Raw genomic sequence first — 14,449 nt, 5'->3', positions numbered from 1 at the left:
GGGGATTCGACTCTATCGCAAAACAGCAAAAGGATTTAGCCGGTGTATCAATGACGAGGGATGGAGAATTGTGAAATCGTTAAAATCATCGCGGAGACTGAACATCGAGCGACAGCAACAACGGAGAATGCGTAAATGGCATGGATTTAAAGTCGTAACGAGAGGTACCTCGGCATCATGTTTATGAGGCCCTCACTCGTTAGTATTTATCGCCAATCGTAAAGGAATAAGAGTCACGAGAGATCTGACAAGGCGAACAACGGGGAGGACTGCTTTTAATTTTCTTAATAAAGGGGGATCAGCTTGGCGAAATGGAATATGAACAATTGCATAATTCTATATTCATGTACTTACCGCAGTAAAATCTTAATTTGTGCAAATAGAAAGCTGTGTTAATCCAAATGCACCGTGTATTCTTTGACTTTTTTCATACTTGTCTTAATAATGGAGGCCGGATCAGCTTAACTGAATAGGAGATGAACAATTGTATAACTCCATATTTATGTACTTACTATAGTAAAATCTTAATTGTGGTACAAATACAAAACTGTGCTCTAAATTAAGTGAGGGATTTTTTCTTCGCCTTTCTCCGAAACTCTGAAAATTCATTCTGGGGAGATTTTTGACCCTATATTTAACACTTAGTCCTTTCATTATTTCTCCATTTGCCCATTGCCATCTGTGGATAACGAATTGCAGCTTGCTCCAGTTTAAGCACAAAATTATTCGTGACTGTATGCCTATATGGTCGTTGCTTCAGTGTAACTACTTAGTAATTGGTAATGGGTTTGCATAGCACTGTATTATATGTGTGTATATATGTATATATATATATATATATATATATATACATGATGGCATATGCTATACATATAGTATACTGGATTCGTCTGCACATGACGTGTTAATTAATCGCTCCGCTAAATATTGTTTAAAGAAAATCCAGCATCTGTTGTACCTTCATCATTGATTTAATCGACTCGATAGAACACACAAGACACTTGCAAAGGTGAATGGTGATAATATTTACAGGGAACCCTTGAGTGTTTCAAGGGTCGTCATTGAATATTTGCTCAGCTCCCCTGGTGGTGGCTCTCTGCTATAAATACTGCTTTGTATGCATGCCTCGCCAACAATCCGCCAAGCACAGATAATGGGAAGCTACTGAAGCTACTTTGTTTGTTGCTAGCCAACTGTCAGCAACTGCGTTCAGCGTTCATACTTGCAAGCTTCTTGCTCGCTCGTCACCAACATACTTACATCAATACTCTTAACAGCGGGCCTCAAACTTTAAAAATCCATCCCCTTGACAATCGTGCGTCTTCATTAATCGAGTCCCGCATTCTACAGCTTGCATCGGCATTAATTATCACTCGGTGGTGTTTAATGCTCTTTGAAAGATTTTAATTAAATCAACCAAGTGGAAATTTATGTACCTATATATATATATTATCCATAACCCGGCACGAAGAATACGCTATCCGCTTCAAAGGAAACTAATTAAACAAAGTCAAATACTTTTCATACCGTAAACATACTTTGAGTGACGTTAGCTTATATCGGAAGAAGAAATTTGGAGAAATGTCGGGAAAATTAACCTTGTGCGGAAGCAGTTGCTTATTTGAAATTAGGGTAAAGAGGGGAGGGGATGGGGGCTACTATCAATAGATATGGGAGCGCAAGTTGAGCAAGTTCTTGGTAGGTGAGTTTGCAGATGTCCTGCAAACCGTAACCGGGCAGAACTGCAACCAGACGGATACTGGAAAGTTGGTTAAGGACATTTCAAGAATAATTACCAACTAGCATGACTGGCCCAAGGAAACTAACTTGGGCGTTGGAATCAAATGGATTGGCACGCTATTACTATATATGTATATATAGGATGTGCCACATGGAAGGTAGCAATATGCGTAAGCGACGTATACAGTGAACTTGCCAAGATAATTGATAGCGCTTGTCGATTTGCCATAGCGAGGAGTGAAAAATGAAGGAAGATGCTTTGGAGAATTGTATTCCATAAATTATTGTCCGTTGTTATTACCATGTTGCAGGATCGTGCTTCGCTTCTCGATCAATATATATTTATGCTTAATCGAGATACCGTGTGTGCTATACAGATGCACGTGTGTGCAATGCAAACACGATCGAGGCCCGAAGAGCAATTAGGATTCCATTGCTGGATAATTAGACGAATGTTTACGGGAGTTTGCATATCTGTTGACAAAGTAATTCAGCGACCATTCGCGACGAGCCAGTTTCTATACCGCGTTGGATCATCCATCATAGATATATAGTACGCTATACTAGAAGTGTTGGTTAGTGCCACGACAGTCGTTCTTCTTTGTACAACGTCAGACCGTTAAGAATGATCGATAGAAAGAGAGGAAATGAATGATGATTGTTCGTTTGCTCGTACAAGAATATATTCCCCGTGTTTCTTTCACTATGCAATCCACTCGATCCCCCCCCCCCCCCCCCTCCCTCCCCCAAACACCTAAAATTTCACCTGCCAATCGCATCCTGCGTCTCATAAGCTACTAATTGCTTTTTGGTCAAATATTCATAATAGCTTTGGGAGTTTTTGTATGCTATAAGGTGAGACAAAGTATAATTTAGTGATTAACTTCAATCAACGGGGGTATAGACTCATTTATCGCAAATAGTATACTATTTATATAGAGTCTGACAGTCAAAACGCTCCAGGATGTAGATTCAAGCAGAAGTGTATCTCCGCAACTATCAGAGTTATCAACATTTTTGATAAGATTTTTCTGAATGCAAGTAATAAAACGTTTTTAAAAGATCCTTTAAAAAATTGGAATATCTTTCATAGTTACAGCGATATACACGTCTTCCTGCATCGATGCACCGGGACGTTTTAACCCGATTGATCCAAAAGTGTTTGATTAGTGAAAAGCCTAATTTTTAGTCAGACCGTAAAATAAATTTGATGGAAAGGGAGGAAATGAACGAGGAGTTTCTGTTTGCTCCTATAAAAAGATTTATATATAGTATATACTTAATACGTACCAGAGCTTCAATAGTGCACGACTCGCTTCCTCGTTCTGTTTTCTCCCCGTAAAACCTAAAATTATTCCTGCAAACGGTTCGTCGGCTTGATACTCGTCGTTGAGTCCTGTCCAGTCGTCTGGTCCTATGGAATCTTTTTGCATAGATTTTCTCTAGGCGTTGGTCCCACTCGCAGTACAATGGCTGATTGGCCGTATCAAGATGGAAAGACGTCCGGAATAATAATGAAGACCAGAATGAAACAGGCGTCGTGACTATTTACGACGTTAGACGCGTCGCTTCGTCAATCAATTTGCTTCGCAGTGGATTGAATGGCTTTTGTTCCGACGCATAAGATTCCGGTATATAGGATGGTAAAGCCCAATCACCTAGCAAACAGGCGACCTCCAAAGTCTCCCCCGCTCCAGTCTTGTTCACGCCTTGGATTAATTAACGAACAAGTAAGACGCTGAGAGACAAAGCATACCGCGACTTGCTCAGCGATTGTTACAGGCTTCATTCGGGAATTCGTAATTAGGAGAGAAAACAGGAATATTCTCGTAAGTCCATATAAATGAAATTCTGGGCCTCATAGATCCCAAATGAGAAATTGTTCTTGATAGAAATAACTGACGTACGAGCCTCCAGTCGCTTTAAAACTTTTTGCTTTATTCATTTTTATTATAAAATATATTAATACGTAACATTTACGAATACGTGTCTGTACAAGTTTCGTTTGGCAGTTGCGAACGAGTTTTTTTTTTTTTACGGGCAGCGTACATAATTAAGAAATTAATACTTTACAGAGGTTAACGATCGAATCTGTTCATAAGATTGCGTCGAGTTTTCATCTCGTTTAGATTTACGAATTAATAGTAGCTGCTAGATGGTAGAATTTATGAACTGATTCGATAGTCAGGTGAGAGAGGTGACGCTACCATCCGCCATCCTCGTTACAAATTTATAGTCTAATCTCAGTATCGACCGACCCTGGAAAATATAAAATGAGAGGAACTCTCTCCTCCCCTCCCCCTTCTCTCTCTCTCTCACACACACACACACACAAATACAAACTCAATCCTCTCCATGTGGCTGAATTCGAATGGCAGTTGTTGCGCGCGCTGCCGGATACTATCATTTCGTTCTCGTGCACGTCGTTGCACGTCTCGTAAAGTTTGCGCCATATTGCCCTAGCCGTCAGCCAGCCTGAAAAGAATTCTCTAAATGCACGCGCGTTTCGTTACGATCTCGAAAACACCTGGTCAACGTCACGAACGCAACGCTGCTAAATCCTGCTGGCCAATCTCCTAATGCACCCCCTTTCGCCATTCTAATTCTTCGCTAGCTGCAGCAACATCATAACCATAATCATCATCAGCATCATCATTATAATCATCGTTATATCTTTTTGTTCTCGAAACACTAATCTTCAACTCGCGTGCTCTCTCTCTCTCTCTCTCTCTTTTCAGTGCTCAAGTGTGCCATTTAACGAGTGACAAAAGTATTCTCTCGAATCCGGCGTTGGTCTCCCATTTTCGGCGGATGGCTGTTTTATAGGCCGTCGAGTATAATTATTGGCATGGAAACACTCAACACATCTATATATACATACACATACGCATATTTATTTACACGCTCGATCGCATGTTCGCATTTGACGCTTTGCTCGCACACACAACGGCTCACACACATTATTAACATTCACGTAATATGTATCATTGATGTTTTATGTATACAGGGGTTTTCAAGCAGAAAAATTGGATAGAAGAGACCATGCAGAATTAACAAATTTTAATTTCACCATTTTTGCAGGATAACTCGCCGGGCTCGACAGTTATTTATTAACACCCTATATAACGATCCTTACTATTATTGACAGTCATGCGCGCGCGTACCGATTGTAATTATTAGATCTCGCTCCCTGAACTTGTGCAAAATATGCTCGACGAATGGTACAATTAACAGGACGAATTGCAGCAAAGCGATTATCGGCCGATATAACTTTGCGATATTCCAATTGTGTTTTATTTTATTGCAATATATATATATATACGTATACAAGAACGTCTAATCTCGACAATGCTTCGATCACTGGTACGTGCTTATAGCAAAAATGATCGGGCTTGCAAAATCAACGCTTGATTGAGATTAAATTGAATTTTAAGTAATTTTCTGACAACGTTTTCTGCAGAAGGAGAACTCCGCCTGCTGCAATCGGATTGTGTGACTCGATAAATCGATGGAGATTAAAATAGATTTACGAGATCTGTGCGTGTATAGTACTATTGCAAGAATCCGCAAAGTCGAAGGAAAATCGAGTGGCAGCAGCTTTAAACGGTTCTTTAAAAAGAAGACGACGGTATATAGGAGGGGGGATGGTGAATTTAATTGCGAAAGTTGAAAAGATTCAGTTAGCGTCATTAGTATGCTTTCTAGATGATTTCCCAGTCTTCTTACTCGTCAGAGCTTGATTACGAAGTACGTGAGGAGCGTTCCGCGGTTACCAATCAAGAATTTCTAGCTCGCCATTCACACAATTTTGCTTTTCATCTCTCGGATTAATCGCTGTATTTCTCGATCTTACTTGTCGTTTCGCGACGTCGCGTCGTGCAAATAGCAAAGCCGAACGGAAGGATCGATGCGTCTGATAAATCCTTGATAAGCTGTTGATATTTTGACGAAACATTGCTGGCAACAGGTCTCGCAAGAATCGAAGGCAATGCAGTCTCTCGTCAAGTAACGGACCATCGAAGGGAAAACTTTGATGGAACTCGAGACAATCTGGTGGATGCTTTCCAAAACTTGGTCGTTGCTCAACTCTCGTGTGCGGTATGTGTACGTGTGACGGTCGCGTGTTGCACTCTCGACCCCATCCCTTAGTTTTTTCCTTTCTTTCTACTTGGACCAGAGACAGTCTCGTTCAAGACCACGAATTTATAAAGCAGAAGAGTGAAACTTGAATGGACTTGGGAGCAACGCTATTATATTATTGAAAATTTTATGAAAGACTGAAAAAAAGAGAGGAGAGACAAATAGGAGGATGCTTTTATACAGCAAGACAATGGATTTAATGAAATTTAACCCGGTGAATTGCTTGTAAGAATCATGGCTAAATTTGGAAAGACATCATTTAAGTGGATCTGGGCATAGTAGCCAATGGAAGGCTCTCGTGGCTGGCCGTTGGCCCAATTAGTCCTTCCCTCCCTCTTCCTCTTTCACTTCTTCTCCTTTTTCTCGTCTACCGTACTCCCTTTAAGCACTCTCTGGCGTAGTGCCTAGTCGCAGAGAGTTCTTAGACGGGCAAAAGTCGATAAGAGACAATGTCGAATGGAGGGGGAGTGGAAGAAATAGGTAGTAAATAATAATAATAAAAAACATTATAGAAAGGAAATGCAATTCCTTAGGAGGAAATATAGTAATAGAGAAGTCGATTTACCACGTAAGTTTTTTAAGGCCCGACTTAAAAAGTAGGGGAAAGGGTCGGGGAAGAGAAAGAGTGTGTGTGTGGGTGTGTGTGTGTGTGAGAGATGGTTAATGTTGACAATGCATAGAAGGATCGATCGATCGATCATGAAACAGCGGAAGAGATTGCAGGTATATAGGCAGGCAGTCAGGAAGGTAGAACTTTGCTAAAAGTGGACGCTGAAAGGAATAAAGGCACGAAAGTGACGAGTCTATCGGCACCAAAGAAGTTCAAATGGAAATTCACAGAGCTGTATTTACACGATTTTCCTCACTACCACTTCTCCTCCATTTCAAACGCGCTAAAAATCTTCGAGTCATCCCCTTTAATTTTAAAAGCTTTGCCCGTTACGGCTTCTCGTAAACGGGAATAGCAGGCTAGAGTCCCACAGGAAGTTACTCCTGTTCTCTTCCTCATTCGTCCATCAACAATTTTCCGCCGAGAAATTTTCTCACCGCACACAAATTATATCCCCGATAAATCAAGAAGCTCACTGTTGCTTAATCATCGAGATACTTCAACAACTCGATATCTTATAAACACACATCGGTTTAAATATTATTATCACACTGACATTTCTCCTGAATTTCAACGTAGGATAGAGCATCGACGATCTTTGCGAAAGTTTCAGTCATGTCGCTGTGGTATATATATATATACACGGAGTGAGAGACAAAGCAAAATAATCGAACTTTCAGTTGACTCATCGTCCTTACAATGAAACTACGAGACAATTAAACAGGAAATTGAAAGAATGCAGATCTCGCTAGCTCCTCCTATTGGTCGACACGATATTTTCTCCAATGCTGATATTTATGACGGTTAACAATGGCAATGGATATTGGTGTATGTGACGAAGAAAGGTAATTGAAAAATATATTTGTGAGGAAAGGAGGGGGAGGGGGTGGGGGAGGGATATAGAAATAGGCGCAGGGTATGATTATATATATATATATATAAATGAGTGGCATCTCGGGCACCTCGGCGCGTGTTCTTCTTCAGCATACCGTGACAAAGGAGAGTGTCGTTGTCTTTGGCGAAGATGCGTAGGCGTGAATGGATTGCGAATACCTCGATTGTCAAATGCGCAGTGGATCCGAGTGTAGGGAATCCGCGGGCTTGTCTCGGGCGGCGCAAAAACTCAGTCCGAAGCACAAGAGCAGCAGAGCCACCGAGCCCAAGAGCAAGTGACTTGACCAAGAGATGGAGCATTTACCTGCAATTAAAATCAACAAAAACATGACAGAGCTGGAGGGCAGAAATTGATAATGAAACGAGAGGAAAGTTTCGTGCAATATTCTACGGGATTATCGCAGTTTCTTGCGATTGCTCTTGTATACGTTGAGATTATGAAAGGCAGAAGTTGGAAAAAGATTAGCAAAGTTGAGCAAAAATAGCAGGTGTTCAGGCAATATTCAAGAGAGTAAGCTATAACGTGGAGTTATGGTTGGGAAAGTTACGGGATCATCGGGTTGCAGGAAAGTTCGCGGTTCATCCAACCGCAAAATGGTTAAGCCAAGTCGGCTGGTCGTTCGTCCGTAAGTAGAATTCGGTTTCGTTAAACGGGCTTAGTTGATACAACGATAGCGTTAGCATAGGACAGGGTAGATTGTGAGTTTTAGTCCCGTGATTCGCCCCCAGGGTATTCGATGCTGTTATTGCACCGAGACGTGTGATCAAAGCGAGACAATATCCATATACCATTCATCCGGCCACTTAGAGCGAGAATCTTCCGGTTTTCTTTCTCATATTTACCCAAATTGTAGACATTGGCACTCCTTCCGCAGGACTGACGCACTTCACGATTATCCCAGCCAATTGGATACATCACCAGACCGCCACAAATCATTACCGCTGTGGGACAGAAGAAAATGGTCGAATGAAACAGTCGAGTTCCTCGTTAATAATCCTGCAATTCTTTACGAATAATTATATGTATCCTGTAGATTCTCATTCGGAGGGATCGTACCAAAAGTAACGATTCACCAATCGGGTTTAAAAATAATGAAAGTCGTAGGTGAGGTACATTTTTACCGGTTACGGCACAGTGCCATAAGCAGATTTACGTAAGCGCGTTGCGAAGTAACGTAGCAGATAAATGTTATATATAGAGTGGAAAAACTCTAATCGGATAATATTCATTTACTGGACCAGCTATGCGATCTCTTTGTCGAACTTAATTCTATCTTGAATGAATTTCGTTTTTTAATTAGCACAAGTTCGTTTGCAGCCGAGGAGATATTTCAATATGAAATCTCTTCCATCAATTTTGCGCCTGAAATATTTTTCTCCATCACTTATAATATCTCCTTTTCGTTGAATAGCACCCGGAGTGGATGATCGTGATAGTCCGATACAAACGGTGCAGAAAGGGTCAGAGGGTAACGTCGTGCATTTCTCCGCGAAAGCAGTGAAAAATGAAAAACCGTAAAAATAGTTGAATTTTCTCGACAGTGAATTTTCCCGAAATTCCAGGCTGCTGCTTTTAAACCGGATAATTTGTTGCCTCCCCTTTTTCTTCCATTTACCCTTTATTAAAGCGACCACTTCATTTCCGTCTGCGTGCGTTTTAAATACACGTTTAACGCGATATCGAGCGAGCCTGCGAGTAAATCGATAAAGGAGAGAAACGGTTCAGAAATAAATTAAAGAAGAAAACCACGCCGTGTAACAAGAGTTTTATGGTGTATACTCGCGCGGAGTACAACAAACTCTTTCAAAGCGTTTTATAAAATGACAAAGAAGAGCGTATCGCGTTGACTTAACCACGTATTGACCGCTCCGCTAAATTACGCTTAATTCTTTCTCATCCCCACTGGTCGAAGGAGAAATAGTTTATTATCTACAAGCAGAAATCTCTACAATTCCGGTCTGAAAAAATGGTTTGATCGAAATGTCCGATAAATACAGGAAAAGGGTGGATTTTTGCGAGTCTCGTCGGCGATAGTACACGTCGAGATTGACAGGAAGTGAAAAGAATGGACGTACTCACCAGCCAAAAGCTGCAAGGAGCCGAGTAGTCTGGTGTGTTTCGGTGTCCTCAGGATGTGCGGCAGAAAAGACGAGGTAGCAGCTATGAGCGTTAGAGCTCCTATGACAGCAATCGCCACACCAATGCCCATGGTGATCGTGCTGGCTTGCCACCAGGCACTCGGTATGTCCCAAAAGCTGAAATTTTCAATTTTCCATTAGCGATCGAGCAAAGATATCGAAACGATCGTCATCCAACATGCTCGATCGAGCGGCAAATTGCACACTGCGGTCATTCTCGGGAATGTCGAGCCTCATCTTCGTTTCCGCCGCCGCCGCCGCCGCCACTCGCTCACAATTCCGTCAGGACGCGATGTAAAAAGGGGCTCCGTTTCTCAGTGAATTTTTCACACCGAGCTAATACCTCGAATCGATCGAACCAAGAAATTATTGAGGAGATACCAGAGAGCTTCCGAGAAGTAGAGAACCGTGTCAAGTCGTATCTCGATTGTGCCAACCAACCAGCAAAGCGTGTAAAGTTCAGCGAGAATTTTCTTCGCGTCACGTAGAGTCCACCCGCTCGCGAAATTACACACGCTCGCCTTTTCACCCCCTTTCACCCCATTTAAACCACTATACTTTGCTACCCTGTAAAAACCTCGAGAGCAACATTCCACAGCTAGCAGTGTTTTCTCTGCATTGTCGTTTTCATTTGCATCGCGCATCGAGTCGCCCCTCGACTCCCATACACGCATCGATCCTGCAGAGTCGCAGCCCAAATATACCCCGACTCTTCGAAACTTTTTCCTCGAATCTTAAACTCCTCGGTGGTTATACTCATTATCGAGTAGACGAAAAGCATCGAATTTCCAATGCACACGTGTAAATTATATTGTTCCAGCACGAATTTGCTGTAGCAGTTACGTGCGCGAAATTCAATAGTCTTGCCTCCCACTCCCACTTGGCTGTTCTTGCCACGAGAAGAGGGAGAGGGAGAGAGAGAGAGAGAGAGAGAGAGAGAGCGTGGCATAAAATTATTGATACTCGACAGAATTCATTGCTGGAGAAAACTGCGGGAAAGAACTGTTTATCTCACCGTGGAATATCATTTATCGCATTTCCTCGCAACCAGGATTCAAATACGCGGAGAATGTTCTCCATTTTTATTCATCGTGTATCCAAATAAAGATCTGCTCGTTTTCTTTTACTTGATGGAAATGAGGAGGACAATTTTTGCTCACCTTGAGTACCTGGCACACTCGTAGACAATTTCCGGCGCTGTATTTGGGGCCGTGATACGAGGGTAGTTACAACGCCTGAAGGAATTGAAGTAAGCGTCAGCCTTGCCCAGTAATCGTCCCTGAAACATCAAGTTACACCAGTTACACGAATAAGCTTTCTTGCGCGCGCGTTACGTAATGGTAGAGAAAGCGGGGAGGGGGGGGGGGGGTGAAGGTAAATTGCAGTGATATCAAGGGTGGGGATAGGGGGTAAAAGCGATTCCTCAGCAATTCAAACCTTCGTGCATTGATATATATATACATATATGTATTATCGCGGTGCAGCTACCGATAATTTGCTCACGCTGTTTGCACGGCCACGATTAATGTACGCTGCCGCACATTTATTGGTCCGAATTTACAAGGGGAGACATCACATCTCTTCCCCGTATACCGCCTCATGGTTTCGCCAACAAATTACTGACCTGTGAATTTGTTTAAACGTACCATAAACCGTGAAAATGTATGGCAAATTATAACCAAAATTTGTCAATCAATTAATTCCTCGGCAATAATGTCTGCATTGAATTTTGATTCCCCGTAAGTAAATGGACTTGAAAGATATTCCCTTTCCGAATGATCGGGCTTTCGGAAATTAATCGTCGAAGAATGAAAGGACTGATGGAAGCACGATGATCGATGCGAGTAAGAAAGTCAATGAATACAAGTCTAAGCAATAGCTCCTAAGCGTTTATATTCCCTCGAGAAAGGGATAGAAGTGGAATGGCGAGGAGGGGAGAAGTGGAGAACCGACTTGTGCAGCAAGAGGACTTGGAAAATACTCGAGTACTTGGATGAATAAATGCATAAGTGAATTTACATTTGCTTTTGCGTGGCAGCCTAGCCTAGGATACTGTATCGATCAAGAGTGTAAACACAAAGCTGCTTTTAATCTATTAAAGCGAATCACTTTTTCGTCGGTGTAGAATAACGATAATCTCGTAAGCCTGACGGTAATATTGGCCAGGTGCTATAAAAGGATGCAGCCTGTTTTTACTGTAGCATAACGTATAAGCTCTATCGTCAACAGACTCATTCTCTATCCACCTGTAACGAACCGTGTTAAGAATTTCCCCAATTGTCGTTTACGTATGCACGCACACGAACTCTTTAATCCTACTTTCATTCCACCCTCGCGCTACTTTCTTACTTTTTACTCATTCCTCGTAAAGCTTTATTGCCTGCAGACGTTTGCAAGTGAACCTGTTATCAGCTTATGATTTCAGTTTTTCACAATAATAACCTCTTTTTCCATTGCAATATATATATATAAACCTCTATAGCAAATGTCTTTTTACCAAAATTCTATAAAGAACTGCAAATATTTGTTCAACATAATTGGATGCTTTCTATTCACAAAAATTTATTTACCAGCAGTATATACAATAAAGTATCTTGGGTAGCAAATACGTTTCATCATAAAATTTATAATTGGTAGTGGAAAGTTTGATTGCCATGAATCATGTAAATTTGAATGTTTGATCGGATGATTTAAATATGCTTTCGATGCATCGTATATTTAAGGTATGCGCCGTTTAATCAAATTTCATGATAATGAGTAAAGAGAGGGTAGATACAGCAGCGTGTCGAAGCGAAAGAGATAGAGAGAGAGAGAGAGAGAGAGAGAGAGGGAGAGAGCAAAGAGAGATTGGTGGTGAAGAGAAAATGGGTTGGTATACATAAGCTCTGGTACGACCACGAAGCAAGGATATTTGGACGCGTTAGTGCGCGTTTTCACGACGTTCGACTTTACTAAGAATGCGAGACGTCGTTTCGACATTCGCGCCGGGAGTTCACGAAAGGAGCATCAAGACTCCTCGTACGATCCAAGTTTCTCCCTGTCTTCTATACGTCCTCCGACGCGAAACTTGCACCATGAAACCAAATATCGCCACTTTCAACCACACGGCCACCCAATAAAGTCTCGCTTCGCCAACTTTACGATAGCGAAAGAAGGAAAAAACATAAAACCTATATCTTAGTTCAACCAAGGGCTAAAAATTATCCTATTATTCTCGCCGAATGCTTGGCCCGATTATACAATTATCAGATTTATCAGGCGCGTGAATAAATTTCGAATAAATTCAGCATTGGCGTGTGCATGCAGGTCCGGTAAAAGCGCTATTTTAACGAAAATACTGTAAATGAAGAAACTCGTGTATAAATAATTCATTGGTTATACTATATAAACGTGAAATGAAGAGGCATTCAGCATAAGAATGTTTGCTGCTGCGGTTGGAGAGGGGCAAGCGGGAGAAAGCTTGAATTTCAAAAGTTGCATGAATCACGGACTTATACCGAAGCACAGTTTAGACGTAAAATAAAGTGTGGGTGGGTGGGCAGGGGGATTGCGGGGAGCGATATGTCACTTTGGAGAGTAGAGCATGACGCATCGAACCACTGTGTGGGCTATTTCCGTAGTATAGCCGCAGCTGTTTACCTGAATCCAGTAGGGCAGATAGAAGCCGGAACACGCGAGGATTGACGCAACAGTGGACAGGGTTGCCCATAATACGCACAACACTGTCATCTCATCGGTTAGACCAACCTATAACCACCACCTGCTCCACCTCTTATGCCTCTGACATCTTCGCCTCGAATCTCACGGATCAAATAATCCCCCTTATATCGCACAATCACCAAACTATTTATTCTTTTCTCCCGCTGCACTGGCTGCACTTGAATGCTCTGCCTCCCCCCCCCCCCCTCCAACCTACCACAACCCCGTTCCACACACTTTCCTCCTGGCGCACACTATTTTCAGCCCCACTACCACCAGCTGAGCCACCGCATTTCCAACGACCAAACTTTTCCTCGTCCAATCAAACTCTTGATTATTTCCAGAACGACCAAACGGCTTCCTAATTATAGACTGCCACGTTTTCCCCCTTCGATTCGATTCCACTACTCGGTTATTCTCGTTCGATCGAACGTCATCTCGCCGACGAAAGTTGAAAAACAGCAGGGAGCAAGGCCCCCGCGTTCATAAATATCTGGGTCGAGTACACAATTCAATCGAGACGATTGTTCTTCCTCTTATTGGCTCGACAAGCTTTTTTATCGATCGGAAATAGCGGGAGTTTTCCTTGGTAAATAAAAAAATGTTACGAGAGGATACGTCTCGTGGTTCTCGGGATCCACTAGAGGGACGAGCAGCGAATGCGTGAAGCGACGTCGCGCGCGGCGCCGCGTCGTCACTGCGACTGGCACGATTCCCTGCTCTGGCTCGCGTTTTCCTGGATGCTATTCCCCGCGATCCTCTCCGCAACTTCCGGGGCGCCACCGTCGACAACGACGACACAGTCGACGCCGCCCCAAAGGACCATCTGTGATCTGCCTATCCTGCCTGCCTGCCTGCCTGCTATCCACCGAGTCTCCGCCGACTGCCTGTCGACACACGTGCGCGCCAACCGGCCGCGATCCAATTTTTACTTCCACACATACACGGCATACTCCTCTCTTTCTCAAATTCCATTGAAGAAAAACCTCTCTTAGCCCCGGCTCGCTTCCTTCACCCGGAACCTTACGTTCTTTCCCCATCGCTGTAATAAACCGTGTCTCTTCATGTGATATTTTTTCATCGCTCGATCGCTAAAATGCTGCTTGCAATTCTTCCTTTGACATTAATGAAGCTCGTCCAATTTAATTATATTTACAGCTCGTTGGTTTTATATTAACAGTCGTATTTGAAATGAAGCAACGTGGCAAAACCTAATAATAACTAATA

At 42.4% G+C, this 14,449-nt stretch overlaps 1 protein-coding gene across 1 annotated transcript; it reads right to left on the bottom strand.

Annotated features, from left to right (window-relative positions):
- Nucleotides 1-3,663: 3,663 nt before the first annotated feature.
- Nucleotides 3,664-13,907, bottom strand: LOC136785080 (LHFPL tetraspan subfamily member 6 protein-like). The gene is made up of 5 exons (XM_066746098.1): nt 13,163-13,907; nt 10,684-10,802; nt 9,465-9,640; nt 8,228-8,326; nt 3,664-7,688 (listed from the first exon to the last, which is right to left on the bottom strand). The coding sequence occupies exons 1-5, from the start codon at nt 13,250-13,252 to the stop codon at nt 7,552-7,554; spliced, it is 621 nt and encodes a 206-aa protein (XP_066602195.1). The 5' UTR covers nt 13,253-13,907; the 3' UTR covers nt 3,664-7,551.
- Nucleotides 13,908-14,449: the final 542 nt, after the last annotated feature.

The sequence above is a fragment of the Prorops nasuta genome, unplaced genomic scaffold (genome assembly GCF_024137725.1).
Source record: "Prorops nasuta isolate Cenicafe-Biocafe unplaced genomic scaffold, Cenicafe_Pnas_1.2 PNAS00003, whole genome shotgun sequence".
Classification (NCBI taxonomy): domain Eukaryota; kingdom Metazoa; phylum Arthropoda; class Insecta; order Hymenoptera; family Bethylidae; genus Prorops; species Prorops nasuta.
The sequence above is the reverse complement of the archived record's forward strand: the minus strand, read 5'-3'. Positions and strand labels throughout refer to the sequence as shown.